The 19,267-nt window shown below is 37.5% G+C and overlaps 1 protein-coding gene across 2 annotated transcripts; it reads right to left on the bottom strand.

Annotated features, from left to right (window-relative positions):
• Positions 1-257: 257 nt before the first annotated feature.
• Positions 258-19,245, bottom strand: LOC142980217 (leukotriene A-4 hydrolase). Of its 2 annotated transcripts, none has more exons than XM_076125554.1 (12): positions 19,062-19,245; positions 14,894-14,952; positions 10,999-11,111; positions 9,926-10,068; positions 7,978-8,089; positions 7,505-7,725; positions 6,982-7,180; positions 6,353-6,574; positions 2,477-2,624; positions 1,940-2,111; positions 932-1,153; positions 258-575 (listed from the first exon to the last, which is right to left on the bottom strand). In XM_076125554.1, the coding sequence occupies exons 1-12, from the start codon at positions 19,112-19,114 to the stop codon at positions 350-352; spliced, it is 1,890 nt and encodes a 629-aa protein (XP_075981669.1). In that variant the 5' UTR covers positions 19,115-19,245; the 3' UTR covers positions 258-349. The 2 variants fall into 2 exon arrangements, with proteins under 2 accessions (XP_075981669.1, XP_075981670.1); XM_076125555.1 differs by lacking the exon at positions 2,477-2,624 and adding an exon at positions 2,654-2,798 and having other exon boundaries at positions 19,062-19,244.
• Between the last annotated feature and the right edge of the window lie 22 nt (positions 19,246-19,267).

Raw genomic sequence — 19,267 nt, 5'->3', positions numbered from 1 at the left:
ATAATATGACATTGCTGAACTAGCAATACTAACAGAACCTTTGTCTGTTGCTAACCTGCTGACTGGCAATACAATGATGCACTACTAATAGCTATTAGTAGTGCATCATAATATTTTCTTGTAAATAACTTTCATACGGAGCGACTACCATACAATGTACCGCGCGGTTAAACAGCTGAACAAGCGTAGCGAAAGTAAAAAGAGTAAGCAATAAAATATATTCTATGAAAAAACTAACTTGAAATAAAACACAAAAATAACATCATAAAATTATCATTTTATTCAACTGAATATGGCGTAAAAATTAGTTACACTATCTTACAATACAATGTAAAAAACTACATCGTAGTTATTCAATAAGATGCAAGTCTTTCTTCAGAGTGTACGCGGTCACGTGCATCATATTCTTTTCATTCTTCAAGAAGTTGTCTATAGCTTGGCTTCGGACTTCTTCCCATGCGTACAGGTCCCTGTATAGAGGTCGTACGTATTTCATGCGCCCGTTTGTATTGAGGAAACCGAATATTTCGCTGAGTTTGCTCTCGTCTTTGCTTCTGGCGCACAGTCTCAGCCATCTGGAATAATAAGATGTTTTAGTTTTCGAAGTAATGGGTATGGCAATGTGGTTCTTGCAATTTACCTTTCCCAAATGCGTTGTAAGTGATTTACTATGTAAAATTCAATAGTTATGAGGGGATCGGCGTCTGCAACACAGTGATGAATGTTGCTCAATTTCCGGGCCGAGCAAAGTGCTCTTGGCGTCATTAATTTATATTAGGATGTTCCTTAATAACGTGCTCAGTATATGGTAATAGATTCCTATCAGATGGAACTAACATTGCAAATGGCGAAATGTGGTGTTTTTTTATAACAGACGTGATGTTTTACATACAAATATATATCACAGAGAGACAAAGATGATGATACTAACCTGTACCAAATCTCGGTGTTCTTATTGCCAATGATCTTGTACTCCTCGCCCATAGCCCGCAGCTGTTCGAGCGGCAGTGCGGGGCGCTCGATGAGCTGCTGCAGGTAGTGGATGAGCTGGTGCGGCGTGAAGCTCGACACGTCCTTGTAGGAGAACGTTACGACTGAACCGTTCAGCTTAGCCACTAGCGCGGTGATCGCCTTCGTCATTGTTGTGTCGTAGCTGTGGAGAAAAATAAGATTATTTTGTGAAGACATAATGGCCGACTTGTTTTCTTAATCTAGAATTTAGTTGTGATTTTCATAAATTATGTTTATATTCTATTTTGGGATTATCGACCATTATATAATTTACTAGCTGACCCGCGCAACTTCGCTTGCGTCACATAAGAGAAAATGAATCAAAATTTTCCCCGTTTTTGTAACATTTTTTATTGCTGCTCTGCTCCTATTGGTCGTAGCGTGATGATATATAGCCTATAACCTTCCTCGGTAAATGAGCTATCTAACACTGAAAGAATTTTCCAAATAGGACCAGTAGTTCCTGAGATTAGCGCGTTCAAACAAACAAACAAACTCTTCAGCTTTATAATATTAGTATAGATAATTAATGTGTTTTATGTATAGTTATCATGAATCGCAATTGGAGTAGGTTATTAGTTTTAAAGATTGTTTGAATTTCTTGCTTATACCATATTACTAGTGCTGGCCAAAATATTCATGCTGAATTATGTCCCACAAACCCTTAATCTCTAAATTATGAATGCGAAAGCTAGTGAGAATTTATGTATGTATGGATGTTTGTTACTCTTATAAGCAAATACAAATTTGGTATTAGGTAGCTGAAGACCATACAAATTAACAAATAGGATGCTTTTTATCCCGGAGTTCCCGATGGATCGGGATTTATACTGGAAGGGATTCCACGCGGACGAAGTCGCGGACGGCCTCTTGTCTCTAAATATATCTATAAAATCCTTATAAAAATATGTTTTATATAGTCACTTACTCAGGAATAGCAGGAGGCATGCCACTGGTGTAGAGCCACGCGTCCCAGTCCAACTTCTTAAGTTTGTCATTGTCTTTGAAGTAGTCCAGCAAGAAAGCCTTGAACTGATCCGTGTCTAGGGACTTTTTCCTGTATTTCGTCAGGTATGAGCGGAGGAAGTCGTCGAACACCTCTGTGGAGGCAAAAATAGGTCCAATACTAAGCCATGCATATACCAAACTTGAATATACAATATTAATCTAATAATAATATAATAATTTTATTGAATGTAATAAACATTCAACAGTTAAATATTTAGCCATGATTGCGTGCATTTGACTTGCTAACAATTTATTTTGAAAATTCACAAGAAGTCTTTTTAAATGTCTTTTTAAAATACAAATGGTGGCTTCGAAATAATCCATACCAAATTAGTTGCAAATGGGTCTACGTCTCATTCTGAACTTCGTACGAATAAATGTTTACGTGCGTGCACGTTGCGTATACGCATTTTATACGATAGTCTTAAACGCAAAACTTATTTATCAGTTCACTAACCAGGCCCTCCCAACAGATTCTCCAAATACACCAAAAACAGGGACCCCTTCTCATACGGTACAGTCGAAAACGCGTCATCAGGGTGTACTCCATCGAGGCTCACCACCAGCTTGGTCAGAGGGTTATCGACTCCCAGTTCGTCGTGGATCTACAATAGAGAGGGAGCGTGAGACTCACCAGGCCCTCCGGTGAGGTCCTCGATGTATCGCAGGAACAGCGAGCCCTTCTCGTAGGGCACGCGGGAGAACGCGTCGTCTGGGTGGATCCCGTTAAGGTCGACCACGAGGTTCGTGAGGGGACTAGACGCACCAAAGGTTTCGACCTGCAATGTTATATACTCGATTCCTTTAATCACTACGTATTATAAAATAAACCCTCGTCTGTCTGTCTGTCTGTTCCCGATAACCTCAAAATCTACTGAACGGATGCAATTTTCACCAATAGATAGAGCGATTCCCAAAAAAGGTGTTAGTATGTAATTTTCTAAGAATGACCCGGTATAACTCGAGCGAAAAATTAAATTTCTATCGTCTAAATCTGCTCTTTTGCTTTGTTTCGTTCATATATTTATGTATGTAAAAGGCTTCTAAGAAAGTGTTCATACGCTATACGCCTATACGAATATAGAATTGGAATGCGTGAATATGTATAAAAATCGGAACCGATGAAGTACATATATTGCTTATTTTAAGAAATGGAGTTTGCCAATGAAGAAAATAAAGACTTGCGAATAAGTTGTTCTACTTTTGAGGTTAGGAATGTATCTAATAAGAATAAGACAATTACAATGTTAGTAGATCCACCCAGACGTGTTAGGTTTTAAGGATTCATTTCAATATACACATAAAAATAAAAGTAAATAACTGCCAAAGACTCGGTTTAACAACTTAAAACCAAAACTTCGGTAGATTATAATCAGAAAGACAACACCAAGTACATAAGAAAATTGTTAGTATGTAACTTACTACTACTTACGCTAAATATGTACAGTCAGCTTCTTATATAAAGTGACAGATAACATATCCAGTTATAAAGGGACTCCTAAAGTGATCAATAATAATAATACAACCAAAGTCATCTAATTATGTAAGTCATTTATCTTGCACAATGATATCGGAACATGGACATCGTCAAATATATGAGTTCGTTCAAAGTGCCATAATCATAGTAACAAACACGGCGCCAATGGTTTCTAAGCATCCAAAGTATTCAAAAATATGGAACACTACATGAAAATGAACTCTATCGCTGAATATTTAAGGTACCTTTTGAAATTTAAAAACAAAATGAATGAGATAAAGCATTGGTTGTTCCTTTCATTATGAACGTGACGTCATTGGCATGTGTTTTGTTTATTCTATCCTCAATTTTATCATATTTTCATGATTTATAATTCGCGTTAGATATCAAAGAGTAATTAATACTAATTTGCATAAATACTCGAAAGATTTCATAGATAATGTACATCATTGTTTACATATCAATGTCATGTGTCATTCATATAAATGCAAATAAATTAATATAATAAAGTAATTATTACAATTTAATTGGAAAAACATGGCCTCATTTCGAATTAATGATGGAATGAAACACAAAATCATTCACTTGCAACAAGAAGGTGTTTCTGTAACAGACATTGCGAACGAACTTGGAATATCCGTAAGTTGACTTCTCTTTATATTGTATGTTATTTTATTTTTTTGTATTTTGTACTGCATAAATTCTTTCATGTTATAATAATTCAGTTTCTTTCTTACAGAGGAACACAGTTTATCGATGGACGGATAGATGGAATACAGAGGGTATTCTCCGTTACCATGTAACAACTGGTCGTCCACGCCGGACAAACACTGATCAAGATACGCGAATAGTGCAGAAAGCTCGAAGCGATCGTTTTTTAAACACGCGTAATTTGGCATTTGAGTTTCAAGTATCACAGACCACAATAAGGAGACGATTACACGAGAAAGGTTTACATAATAGAATACCCGCCAAGAAACCTGCACTTACGCCGAGGCACAAAGCACAAAGATTAGAGTTCGCACGACGTTATTTAGATTTTAATTTTGAAAATGTCGTTTTTGTAGACGAAAAAGTATTTTGTTCTACTGCTCGTGGTCGTCTATCTTTATGGAGGTTAAACAACACCAGATACGAAGAAAGAAATTTGTTACCTGGTAACAGGAGTGGACGTATCACACTCGGATTCTGGGGTTGGATGTCCCAAAGCGGTCCGGGAGAATTAGTCGAGGTTGGCGGCAGACTTAATGGCCAAAGATATAAAGATATCCTTAATGATGTTTTGTTGCCCACGGCCCGAGTATTTTATCCAAACGAAAGAATCCGTTTCATACAGGACAACAGTTCTGTTCATAATTCCAGGGTAGTATCAAATTATTTAAATGAAACAAGAGATTTGGAACGAATAATTTTTCCTGCACGTAGTCCTGACTTAAACCCAATAGAAAACTTGTGGGGTAAAATGATTCAACTATGGGATAATACTACGATAAGAAGTACGGAAAACTTGAGGAGACACGTTGAAAATGTATGGGAGTCGTTAAGGGGAGACAGATTTTGTTTTAACGCAGTGCAATCCATGCGTCAGCGACTTAGCGATGTTATTATTGCTGAAGGTGGATATACACGTTTTTGATATTTTTTTGTTATATATTTTAAGATAATAAACAACCATTTCAATTGAAGTAAAACCTTGTTATTTTACGAGTTATTATTTCGACCTGGAATTATGTGATGATACGTAGAATGCAGGAAGAGTTTAAATCACATACATTTAGAAGAAGGCTGTTTAGGTCTCATCGAATCGAATTATGTGATTGATACGTAGAGTGCAGGAAGAGTTCAAATCACTTAGGTACATTTTTAGAAGGTTGTTTAGGTCTCATCTCTTATTTTAGGATCGTGGGTAATTGGCGAGCATAATTTAGCTTTTAAGTCAAATAGACATTAAAAAAAATACTTATTAAACAAGTAAGATTCCCGGGATACGACCCGGTGACCTTACGTACGGCGGACACTCTAATGCCCAGACACCAATCAGACATGCATAGTGACATAGTTCATTTTCATGTACCTAATGTTTGTTCCATATTTTTGAATACTTTGGATGCTTAGAAACCATTGGCGCCGTGTTTGTTACTATGATTATGGCACTTTGAACGAACTCATATATTTGACGATGTCCATGTTCCGATATCATTGTGCAAGATAAATGACTTACATAATTAGATGACTTTGGTTGTATTATTATTATTGATCACTTTAGGAGTCCCTTTATAACTGGATATGTTATCTGTCACTTTATATAAGAAGCTGACTGTACATATTAATAATTATAATTTTTATGAAGAAAAATATTAACAAAAATCTTCCTTTAGTAAAAAAATAATGATTAGGCGTCTAATACAACTTTCTAATATAAAAACAAATACTAAAGTAAGTAAGTCCTGACTAAAAATACTACCGACGAACCAAAAAATATTATAACAATACAATACAAACAACTAAAAAATAAAATATAATAGGATACGGAAATGAAGACGAACACGTATTTTACCTTGAAATGCCTAACGTATCGGCGCAGGTCGCACTCGCCGTGGTGGAGGTACAATACGCACAATCTATCTTTACCGGCCTGAAGTTTGGCATAATAGAACATTTGCGCAGATTACCCTGTAACGTCACCATTTAAACGTTCCTAAAAAATGACATCTGCACAGCTACTATTGCTAACTTCAAGCTGGCCGAGATAGATTGCGCGTATAGTAAGATGCATGTTCGTGTTAATTCCTGTATTATTTTTTATATTAATCATTGAACGCGAAAGTTTAAAAACTATTGATTATATTATCTTACCGCTTCAGAAAGTTCCTGTAGTCCCAACAAACTGTGGAAATCTCTGCTCCTTTTAGCCTCAGCGCTATCATTGATGAGGGAGGCTCCGACCTTCCTCTCGAGGAACACGGTGAAGCCCTCGTTCAGCCAGAAGTGTTCAAAGTTCCTGTTCGTCACGAGGTTGCCTGTCCAACTGTGCATTATCTCGTGGACTATCACGTCGGCTTGACTCCTATCACCCGCCTGGAATATTAGAAGAATAGATACAACAACATTATCAAGTTTAACAAATCTTTAGGATAAATAATTTTGACTGCCTCCATGACGCAGTGGTTAAGTCGCCACTAGCATAGCGTCGGGAGGTCGTAGGTTCGATTCCCTTCGGGACAATTATTTGTGAGATCCACAAATAGTTGTTTTGGTTTGATTGTACTTTATGACCGTTGTTTTTTATGTTTGTAAAAATCCCCGCGACACAAGAGCAACACTTAGTGGGAGTTGTCTTAAAAAAGGAAAGGAAAGAAAAAGCGAAATAACACTTTCTCCGACCCGATAATGTAACCCAGGACCTTAAAATCAGCAATCGTAACTATTACCGCCGAACCTACAAAAGCAGTTCAGTTTAATACGTATAATATGTAATTCCTTACCAGCAGGGTAGGAGTGACGAAGGTAAGGCAAGGGTTCTCCATGCCGCCGTAAGGGAAGGAGGGCGGCAACACTAGCAGGTCGTACTGGGTCCACTCATACGGTCCGCACAGTTTCTCAGCAGCTTGTAAATACCTCTCTGTCTCAGCAAATTCCCACGCACTGCGTTCAATTTCTTCTTTTTCTGACCATACTTTTGACCTGGAAACGAAATCCCATAAAATTTTTGTCCATGATAAAGTAATCTATCAATCTAATGACGGTGACGTGCGTAGAACTAGACGCAATCAGTATTATACTACAAGCAATAAAGACCGGCGAATACAGTATTTTTGTTGTTTTTCCCGCTTTGGGCACCACCTGTACATTGTGAAAATAACGCAGCTCAAGTACTTCTCTTAATAGCGAATCAAGACTGCGTTTTAGATGATGATTTTGGGCAACATCTAGATTATCTCCTAGAGAAATACACGGGCAGTCCAACTGGAAAAAGTTAATATTAAGAAACCGCCAATATCCTCTTACCTAGGTCCCAAAGTTCTCGATTCCAGTACACCAACCGCGATAGCGACTAGATACGAAGGCAGCGGCATCGGCTGGTTGAAGCTAGTCTTATTGGCAGTGACTTGTCCGCGCAGCGCGCTCATGAGCACGGTGAAGTGCTCGGGCGCGGTCACCTCCGCGTCGTACGTGAACTTCACCGCTGGAGTGTCCTGGCACGGCAGGATCGAACGAGCGTGGATCGGCTGGAGAAAGAAAAAATACAATTTGGAGACGAGGCGGAAAAATTGTTTTAGGAAAGTAGTGGTATTCAATCGATGTACCGTCGTAGATGATCGTTAGCACAATTTACAAAGACCCACGTTTAGCTGTTTAGCTCTGGTGTCCACTTGTATCAACTTTTAAGTCTTTTTCTTATACAAGATCCATATTCGTAAGTATAAATCTTTTATATTTCTTTAGAGATAATATTTCCCACAGTTACTTTAAGAACTTACTTGACACTGGCTGAACATATAGGGATGCTGCTTCCCTGATGTCTGCTCCGCGTCCAGCCATTGTAGCGCTGAGGCGGTAGGTCCAGTCGTGTACTTTATCTTAATCTTAATTCTGTGGAACAAAAAACAAACCAATATTAATAAAACATACTTTAACAATTTCTTACATAACTAAAACTGAAATATAACAAATGTACACAATTTACATAGACTACATAGTGTAATTAATCATGTTTTGGAGGCAGTAAACTACTAAAGACAAATGTATACGATGTACGCACGGATACGTATCCGTCTTATAGTTATACGTGCACGCATAGTACATAAAACTGAACAAGACAGAGGAACACAAGGCCTTTGAATTCGTATTTTCTAAACAACATATTCAAGTTTAATCAAGACAATCTCTAAATCTATCATACACTAGCTAGTACTAGCTACTATGTTCAGAGGTCGCTTCAGCTAACCTATTTCCTCGGTACACAGCATGGGCACATTTCTCATTAATACACCGCGGCCCGCAATGCGTCTCGATATCACAAACAGGCACGGTATAGCAGCCGACACACTTATCGAATTGTCTTAAGAAATCTTTTTCCTTTTCATCACTCTCTTTGCATAGGGAACAAACAGAGCATGTGTCGTTTTCATCGATTTGCGTTTGAGGAGCTGACTTGCAAGGAAAATTGCGAGTATTGTATTGAGTTAAAACGCTTGCATCGGAAGTATAGTTCACGATTTCGTCTTTTTGTTCGTAAATATTCTCGTTGTAAGAAGGGGTGTTATCCAATAACATATTGTGGTCTGTTTGCGTGCTGTGTACTTCGTTCACCATGACAGCTTGTCTCACTTCGTAGATACGTTTCTTATTCACTGATGCATCTTTTCTTTCCGAACAAAGAGAAAGGGATATTAGGATTCTATTTTACTTTATACCTAACGTAATGTAGATGACGCCACTGGATCGTACGGTTTGTTACTTTTGAATTTTAAATTTGTATTATGAGATTTTTTTATGAGTTTCTGGGTACTTAAGTCTTAATTAAATAAGTGAAATGTGACCTCAAAACATAGTAGCTACCTACCTACTTCATTAATGGCCGGTTTCACACCTAATGGACAAGCGCTGGATAACCTATCCGATAGATAAAATATGATGACATTGTAACCTACGTCAACATTTTTTTAAGTATGTATTCTTTTTTGTTCGTGGTATTTTAATACCTACGTGCTGAATTTTAGAAAGCTATGCATAGTATATTTAGGTACTCATGAACAGACAATGTTGTAATAAATCGTGTGACTATTAAAAACAAGGCACAAATAGACTCTTTTGTTGAAGAAAATTACGTACGAATGAAATATTGTGCATTGTCGAAATGCGACGTCGAAGTAGATACCAAGAGTATTAAATTAATGTGTTCAGTATATCCTCCCCATTACCCCCACTTTATCACTCAAATATCATATGTCCGGTATAAGTTTACGTAACGGCCATTTACTGATTGATTTTCACCAATGAAAATATAAACAGCAATCATCAAAAGCGTAGCGTATGGTCGCCCCAATTACATGAGACTAACATGGCCAATGGCGAAACGTGGGTGTATTTCATACAGCTCCGGGTGTGACAGACGTGTGACTTATTATGTAGTTATGTACGTATGGCTTAATACGTAAATTCTAATTTACGCGAGCCCGTAATCGAACTTATGACTTATGTAGGTATCTGTATACTTTTACTGTTGAATCTTGGTAAGAATAATCCTTAGTGACCAAAAGATGGGCAAACACCAATATTTTTTAACGGAAGATACTGTGCTCTATTCCTGGATTAAGGTCAAAACGTTTCGCAGGTTCGGCCGTAGTCGCTAGCTTAGTCAGCCGTAAACATGTAATCCGATATTTTGAAAGTTTTGAATATTAGTTTGTTTAAGTAGGTACTTACTTTTCTCCACTAGATGCTTGTTTAGGCAACAATATAGTTAGCTTAGAGCCGAAGTTTGCTAGATTATCACCCAATTTGTACTGTAGTTTCGAGCCCCCGACCTCTTCTATCGATTCTATTTGAAGATTACTTGTGTCTAATATCTGGAAATGAACAAAAATAAACAGAGTTTTTTGACATTATCTATTTTAAGTTGATATGAATACACGGGTGATGGGCGTGCGTTGCAGCAGCCTTGAGGAGCGTAAGGTTTGCTACACACATATATTATTCGGTTCGGCAAAATCTATTATATAACAAAACCGACTCCTATCACTTATTCGGCTTGTGCCGATTGGGTTCATCTACGCTCATCATGTTTTGCCGCCCGGCTTAGCCGATTATTCGATTATTATCGAACCGAATATGTATGTACTGTATGTAGCAATCCTGAGAGAGAGACTTTCGTTTTTTAATTGGAATACAAAATTATTTTGGTGTGTTCGGTAGTTTCGGAAGAAGTTTTGTAAAACTCTCCATTAAACCTTGTCATCCTGCGGCTCCTAGATAATTGATTGACAATGTCACAGATAACATACTCAAAGATGATTGCTACTCGAAAATGATTGACATAATCTATACCCTTGTTAATGATAACTGCGAGAAGAGAGTAATACAGGGCTTATGATAATGAATAAATTTAACCCATTAATGTCTCTCTGCTGGGGGGTTTATACTTTTTACTTTTGGTGATACCGAAAAGAAATGGCTCACGACACTTAGCCAGTGCAGGCAAAACACAATGAAACAATATGCAACTTTAGGAACATGTCACAAGTTAGTCTCTCTTTTTTCTAAGTCGTGAATTAAAGGACACATTTTACCCTATTTTGTGTGTCAATAGTCCCATAGGGTGACTCTAACTAATCACCATGTTTTCGGTTTTAGAATTACCATTGTCGTGTAGAAAAGTTGTAGAAGTAATTTGCTAGAGTGGAAGCTTAAATCCCGGCTCAACATTTAAGTTAATTTAAATAAACTAACAGGGAACCGTGAGTTAAGGCTATACTATAAAATACTGTTAATAATCTCACCAATTCGTTGATGTCAGCCAAAATATCGAAGTTCAGCGTCGCTTCTCCGCTCAGGACATGCTTGTCAAAGTCCACGTTTAAAGACAACGATATGTGTTTGATGATCGCCAGCTCTACAAGGAAAATATACTTAATATACACATTTATCTCCTTGTGATGTAGTAGGCAGCTTAGAAAAGTGTAGTTGGGTTTTTTCTATAGAAATATGCCCGGATATCGGCATGCTATTACAATTATTAAAGGTTTATTTTAGTTTTGCAAACTTTTATCAATTGTGTTGGTTTCATATGAAAAAATAATCGAAACTAATTCAAATTCCCACTGTCAATGTTATCCAAATGATTCAAAGTTACCCAGGTTGACTGTACTATCATTACATATTATAAAACCAAATCCCAGCAACATCTGTTTGTCTGTTTGCAAGCGCGAGCCACTCAAAAATTACGATATAGATTTGTATGCGGCTTTCGTCAACAGACAATTTAAGATCGTAAACGAACTCGAGGATGGAAGTTACTTCTCAAACATATAATATTAAGGGTCTATTTATGTTCATTAGAATAATAAACAATGTTCAATTGCCATACAACTATGCAATACAAATCGCGAACTGAATATAAACACGATTGTATTTTATCAATGTTTTGATTTAGGCGAACTTAGAATAGTTTTTGTGCACGATGGAATCATATTTAGGCATAAAATATTACGTTTAATTCACGCACGTAGAACATTGTAGAAATTCGTAGAAATAAGCATATTATTATTAGAAAATTCTAGTCGTTAATAATAGTACGAAAGAACAATCGCGAACATTGTAAGGCAGCGGCGATCCTTCGATCAAGCGCACCGACTGTTCCCGAATAGATAGAACGAGATGGATATATAGGCGAGTCGCGTACGCGCGAGCGAGACGGCGGCGTTCTCGAATCTCGCGCGGTGCGGCACGGAGCGCTTGATCATTCCGTTTGATTCTAGATTAATGTAGAAACAATGTTTGTGAATATAAATAGGGACGCGCGCTGCGTAACATCAGTTTAAGTTTTAAGCTCATGGTGATCACTTGGAAGAAAAGAACATAGTATGAACATAGTGAACATAGAGAATATTATTGTATAGTTTAAGTTTTAAACTCATCGAATGAAGATCACATCGGAGAAAGAAGAAAAGTACATAGTGAATAAACCGTACATAGTAAAGTATATGAACAGTGTATAGTAAATAGTTTATAATACAGTCCACTTTGAAGAATTGAAGAAAATAAAATAAATATATTACTTCGCAACCGGTGTTCTTATTGGAAGAATATTAATCCTCCACATTGCTGGTCACTTCGAGCGCCGGATTGGAACAGTGCAAGAACAAAGGATACCAGTTACGCGAAGTTATAAAGGAAGAATAATCGAACAGTTGGCGACGTCGGAGACTACTACTGCCCTCACGTCAGCCACAGAGATGTTGAACACCGCGACAATGTTGGAGCCCGCCACTTCGATGGTGTCAACGACCGCGATCGCGCTGGGGTCAGCGACCGCGACTACGACCGCCACTACAGCTGTGCCTGCGATGACAGCGGAAGGTGCGAGGTCACGTAGGACGTCGCGTGTGTCAAAAATACGAAGAATAGAAATTCTTGCGGCCGAAGAGGAAGTCGCCGCGCTGAAGCTCGCCCTCGCCGAGTTAAAGTTGAAGCGTCTTCGCGCCGAGATCGAGGACGAGGAAGAAGATTCTGCTTCATCGTCAGATGAGGATGAGGAGAATGCACTCAGCCGAGTGAAGGAATGGCCGGACAGGAACAAGGCCACCAAGGAAAAGGATATTATCTGGCGAGAACAGAGTACTTCCGAGGAGGACGAAGTACTTGCGCCCAAGAAAGAAAATACGCCGCGGTACGAGCAAATTTATGTGGCGATGGATAAGAAACCACAGTGCCACGTATGTATGAATGAACATAGACTGGACGATTGTAGTAAATTTCGTATCGCGAGTGTGAATGAACGATGGGACATTGCAAAGAAATGTAGATTGTGTTTCCGCTGCCTGCTTAGTACGCATAGACGTGATAACTGTCGTGCGAAAGCTTGCGGCGAAGATGGCTGCAACATGTCTCACCATCGGCTGTTGCACCATAGGATGAACATTGGGAAAGTGCAGCTAGCGTTATCGAAGCCTGCCGAGATAACGCCGACTGTGGAAATGGTTAAGACATGTATATCGCGCGATCGTGAAGCTCCCGCTGAAAAATGGAACATGAAAATGGTCGGAGATCGGACCACACCGAACAAGTGGCTCACTAATCGCGCCACAGGACAATTGCTGCAGTTCAATGACCCGTGTGGGAATAGTCAACACGTCGTGGCTGCAGCATGGACACGTACAAGGGGAAGGTCGCACAGTGACCCTACCTGGAGAAAACTAGAAGAGATGAACAGTGGAGAAAAACCGGTGTTGAGCGAGCAACGACGGCAACGATGGATAAATAGCCACCGGCCTGCACTCCAACACCGGCGGGAGCAACGCACATCTGGAACATCTACAACCGGCGAAAATGGACATGGACATCGCCACGGACAACGTCCATCCAGTGACGACCGAACAGAGGAGCCATCGTGCTGCCAAATTAATCGCGAGTTGCGACGGCGGGAGAAATGTGCACGATGGAATCATATTTAGGCATAAAATATTACGTTTAATTCACGCACGTAGAACATTGTAGAAATTCGTAGAAATAAGCATATTATTATTAGAAAATTCTAGTCGTTAATAATAGTACGAAAGAACAATCGCGAACATTGTAAGGCGGCGGCGATCCTTCGATCAAGCGCACCGACTGTTCCCGAATAGATAGAACGAGATGGATATATAGGCGAGTCGCGTACGCGCGAGCGAGACGGCGGCGTTCTCGAATCTCGCGCGGTGCGGCACGGAGCGCTTGATCATTCCGTTTGATTCTAGATTAATGTAGAAACAATGTTTGTGAATATAAATAGGGACGCGCGCTGCGTAACATCAGTTTAAGTTTTAAGCTCATGGTGATCACTTGGAAGAAAAGAACATAGTATGAACATAGTGAACATAGAGAATATTATTGTATAGTTTAAGTTTTAAACTCATCGAATGAAGATCACATCGGAGAAAGAAGAAAAGTACATAGTGAATAAACCGTACATAGTAAAGTATATGAACAGTGTATAGTAAATAGTTTATAATACAGTCCACTTTGAAGAATTGAAGAAAATAAAATAAATATATTACTTCGTCAACCGGTGTTCTTATTTGAAGAATATTAGTCCTCCACAGTTTTCATGAATAATTAATAATATAGAATTGACAATAAATCGGTCGTTAACCTTATGATTATTCTTAAAAAAACTAGATTGATTTATTCATGAGCACAGTTAGTTTCGTAGAAATTTTCTAGTGGCAATGAACTACCAGCAGAGTTCAGATATGTTGCTAAAATTAAAACCTGGATGGGTCACCACTCACCGCTTAACAACTTTGATGTAGATTTTTTTATCTAGAAGAAGATCTTTTTTGGTGGTTGTCCTAAGAGGTTAGTAACGTCAAATACCATACCATGGTGTGATGGTATAATGTGAAACTAAAGTAAAGTTACTAAGTCGATAATCAAACTAAATTGAAAGCTCACATCAACGAGACGCGAAGAACTTTAGAATAGACTGTCGGTTCCAGTACTATCTGGTAAGCCAGACTACTTATTTATCTATTTAACTTATCACTTAACTTTTTAACAGAAAATCCATTGATATTCTCACGCAACGCCCTAATTTAGAAACTGGTTTAATAGATCATTGCCCAAACAACAATAACATGTCACCTATAACCTAAACAAAATACGATCTATGTCTAAAACATAAAGTATTCCACTTACCAGGTCTTGAATAAGAAGAGGGGTCGAGAGGGCTCAAGGCACCCATGGCTCTGGATGGACTGAAACAAAACACGGCACATGACAACAAAAACACTCGTTTTATCTTCTCCATACTGTCGCGTCGAGCCCGCGCCAAGTTCGGACCTCGAATACAATCGATAACTTATGTCGTGAACAACGCGAATATTAGAAAGTAAGGCTACATTCATAGACGTGTAGACCAACGGTGAACTGATTCGAGAAATTGCTGTTATATAGTGTTATGTATCAAATTACTTAATTCTCTAACGAATACTGCGTCTGGCTGTGTATTTGCGATAAATTAATAACTGTTTAGCAGATTGTTATATTGTTTTCGACGATACACACAGTCATTAATGAAAAAAAATCCGAAGCAACTTTAGTAAGAAGAACTCTCAAACCTGGCTTTACCACCTCAGAAACTTATCAGATGGAATGTTGACAGTTGTTTTGATACATTTACTGTCACTTTATCCAGCAGATAGGTTATCTAACAACTCTTTCTTAACTGTGAAACTGGCGCTAACAAGTATACCATCCATGTCTATAGTTATAAGCATTCCTTAATTCTTTAACTAAGTGATAAATGTGAAATTGTCTGTTCCGCCAGTGTGCATGTAGCCTATGTGCGTGTTAAACGAGATTACTACGAAACAAACTCGATATGAGTGTCAATGTCAACATCGAGATCATAATATGAGCATGGCATGTAATCAGTTTAACAAACGATTGATATGAAATATTTGGTGTTGGAATCAACACACAGTGCTTTACCAGAAATCGTAGTGTATATAGCAAGTAGTGTTGTTGTTAGAGATGGCTAGAAGCAGCTACAACCCTGAAGACTTGTTGCAGCATCAGTACACGATTTTGAGCTCAAAATTCAATGTCAATGCATTCCGGAGATTACGTGCTTTTTTAACCTGTGGTAATTAAATGTTTGAACCTAGCATCGGAAGAGAAACGGTCAGAATACTGCGAAAGGTGTTCAAATAATTGTGCATCAGAAGTTCACGGCGGGCCCCGTCCGCATGTTACTTAACTCAGCTTAGCAGGTAAACGATCAAGGGTTTTGCCTGAGCAGAAGTCTGACCCAAAGAAATTGCTTTATGTTACAATAATCTCACCTAAAAACGTCACGAACCTTTCTAACTGCTACCTATAATTAGTCTACTGTCCCAATATATATGTAAATATTTTTGGATAGTTCCCTAGTAGAATCGATTTATGCGGGACCTTCTTTGACAAAAAAAGGAAGAAGCCCCTGAAACAAGAAATCAGGAAAAATTGCTACTCACGAAACATCTTTGATGACGAACTCATTGGAAGAAGTTTCAATTTTATGTATGACTGGAATGAAGTCTGTGAGATATACAAACAAAAAATATAGATCTGAACGATGAACACATCGATTTCGAACGTTCACACTCGCGCGTTCTAGCTGGATAACAGACTTTTCTGGTAAGTGACCTAATGAGTGGAAAATTGAAGTATCGTGTCTTTAATTTAAAACTCTTGTCACTGTCTAATTCAACTGCCTCTAACTCTCTAGATCTACGGATCTTTGTTCATAGTTCATATTCTGATATTTGAAAATGTTATATCAGCTCTTGCATCAGTGTCTCTACACTGCGTCACATCACAATGCGTACAGAATAAAACAAACAAATATACAAACCAAGATTAACGTAAGGGACTTGCAAGTACGAATTGTATTATTACCTACTATTCGATAATTCAATATATGGAGTAAGACGAAAGCCACGATAGTGGTGGCGCAAGCAAGACACATGAAGGACGTAATCAAAATCGTGCACCTAGAATTCTTCTTGCCATACGTATATGCCATTATCTGCGTTTCACAAAAGACTTATCACGCCACCGGGGCTTCAGGGTGATGAGGAAAAGACCGACAGCCCTAAAAGTCACTGGTTAGGGATCCATATTTGTCGTCGACGTCGTGAGTCACAGAAGTAAATGCGGACATTGGGTCCATAGCTCCTACGGTGGATAATGACACTATTCTACGTACGATTATTATTCTAATTACGAATATTTACAAACCAATCGACATTAGATGTGGTAACTTCTGAAGGTACGACAGTTAGCAGGTGAATATTCTGTAGACTAGCCATGTTCAACAAATAAACCAGATATCTCAACATTTATACCAAAGACTCCAGTGGTTTTATCTCCCTTGCTGATGCTGTCAATAAATTGCTAAACAATAAAAAAAGAATTTGCTGTCAAGAAAGTTAGACAGCCAGTGTTAGCTTTTATAGATATCAAGACTTTTTGCTATTATAAAAGAAGCCGAATTTTGAATTTTCTAAAATGCGATATAATTTGCTACATTGAAAATTCAAGGTACTTCTTTCTGTGTTTCAAGTTATGGATGCATAATTTCGCCAGAATTGAGCTAGAACATGCACAAGGCATGGTGGTTTTGGAGATCACTGGACCCACATCAATCTATTTGCGAGACCGACAAAGAGGCCAGTGCATATTAAACTAAGACAATAACTTTGTCTCACAAATCCTAACTTTTGTGTCATAATAGTTCAGAAGATTTTTAAATTCATAAATACTGAAACCCTGCTTTTAGATAGCAGTTAAAGTCTAGCTACAATTTGATGTGCAGAAATATTGATAGTAGCTAGTGGTTTGTGTGCACTATAGTATGAGGAAAATAATAATTTATCCTTTTAAACATGTCAATGAATATGCAAATACATTATAATGATAACTGTGTGTGATTGGTGTTGATTTAATGGTAATTTATTTTCTATTCTTGGTGCAATATAAAAAAATATTTCATGTAACTGCCTTCCACATTAGTACTATAGAACAATAGAAAATACATTACAACTTGTATTATTAAAATGAAATGAAGCAAAAAAATAAGTGCAGTTGATTCAAGCACAATATGTAAAAATTCTTGTACTATTTCATTAAAATACAGTAAAATTGCAATTTGCAACAATGTAAATTGTCTTATGTAAATAAACAGACTAGATAACATGTATGTATGTAATAAAATTTTTGAAATAATAATATTAATTGTCATACAACTGGGCAAAGGTTTCAACTCTTTTCTTCCAAAACTCATTATGTTAAATTAAAAAGTAATTTCAATAGCAGAAGTCCTTTGCTGAAATTTGTAGGTTGTATTGATAACTATTTTTAAGACTGAAAACACGAATCATCAAAATTGGTCCACCTAGTAAAAAGTTATGAGGTAACAAACAGAAAAAAACATACAGTCGAATTGAGAACCTTCCCCTTTCTTGAAGTTGGTTAAAAATTAATAGCATTCATAGGCTGTAGCAATATCTTTCATGACAGTGATTGTGTAAGTATTTGATAAAGATGATAATACAGATATGAGTATTTACAAAGTAATGATGTTTCAGTTGCTAAGTCACTTTCACTGGAAACTTTCCAAGAATTGTTTTATCCTTTATTTGTTCCTTTTATTTTATGAAACTAAGAATATGCTAGAGTGAATTGGATATTTTTTTATCATGTTGTTATGTTATTGCTATTTTTTTATATTTATAACTTGGCCTCAGATAGTTGTGTTTAATGAGAAACTATCACACCAAGGACGAAGGTATTAGGGCTTCACTTCAGTCTACAGAACTTGCTTTACTAGTATGCAAAAACTACGATATAGCTTTAGTTATCAACTTTATGATTAAAGTAATAACATCTACCTAGAACTTAACAAAATAAGGTTAGATTCAATTCATATGAAACTTTAACTCACCTTGTTATACGACTGATAACTACTCAAATAGAAATAAGTACAAAATTAGTTTTGTAACAACAATGTATGTGTTTATTGATTAAAACTTAGTGAATAACTATTCCGGTTTTTGTTGCTTGACGCGGCACAAAATTATGATTGCGTTTTGTTATTCCAAATCACTATACTGTACGTTCAATATAAAGGAATGGATACAGATTTCAATTTAAATATTGAATACCCATTACACGTGATTTAGTTATGCATGCCATATGTCTATGTATTACAGGTATGTCAGTAATTTTACCTATTCTACTATAAATTTCAGTCAATTTGATAACATCGGTAACCTCCCTCGTGAACTACTATCAATGATAAAGCAACAACAAAACGCCTTACCTGCGAACAGTTTTTGTTGACAAATCTGATAGTAATCTCATATTATTCAGCATCGGCCTATAAAGTTTACTAAGAAGGGGTGCAGATCTTCTAAAGATAGACGGACATGATTTTGGTCTATATTTTATTACATTATTTCGTAAACTTATCTGAAAAACCCGCGTGACCACTTTCCCGGATAGTGACATATTTGTTATATTTTTTTT

The sequence above is a fragment of the Anticarsia gemmatalis genome, chromosome 17 (genome assembly GCF_050436995.1).
Source record: "Anticarsia gemmatalis isolate Benzon Research Colony breed Stoneville strain chromosome 17, ilAntGemm2 primary, whole genome shotgun sequence".
Classification (NCBI taxonomy): Eukaryota; Metazoa; Arthropoda; class Insecta; order Lepidoptera; family Erebidae; genus Anticarsia; species Anticarsia gemmatalis.
This window is presented reverse-complemented; position numbering and strand designations above follow the sequence as displayed.

Bases quoted from the DNA above. Each gene is read 5' to 3' on its own strand.
- LOC142980217 (XM_076125554.1), bottom strand. From the start codon at position 19,114: ATGCTGAATAATATGAGATTACTATCAGATTTGTCAACAAAAACTGTT. The intron at 11,112-14,893 runs GTAAGTGGAATA...TTTTCCTTGTAG, and splicing joins CTCTTCTTATTCAAGACCTG to AGCTGGCGATCATCAAACAC. The intron at 1,154-1,939 runs GTAAGTGACTAT...TTTTCTCCACAG, and splicing joins ATGCCTCCTGCTATTCCTGA to CTACGACACAACAATGACGA.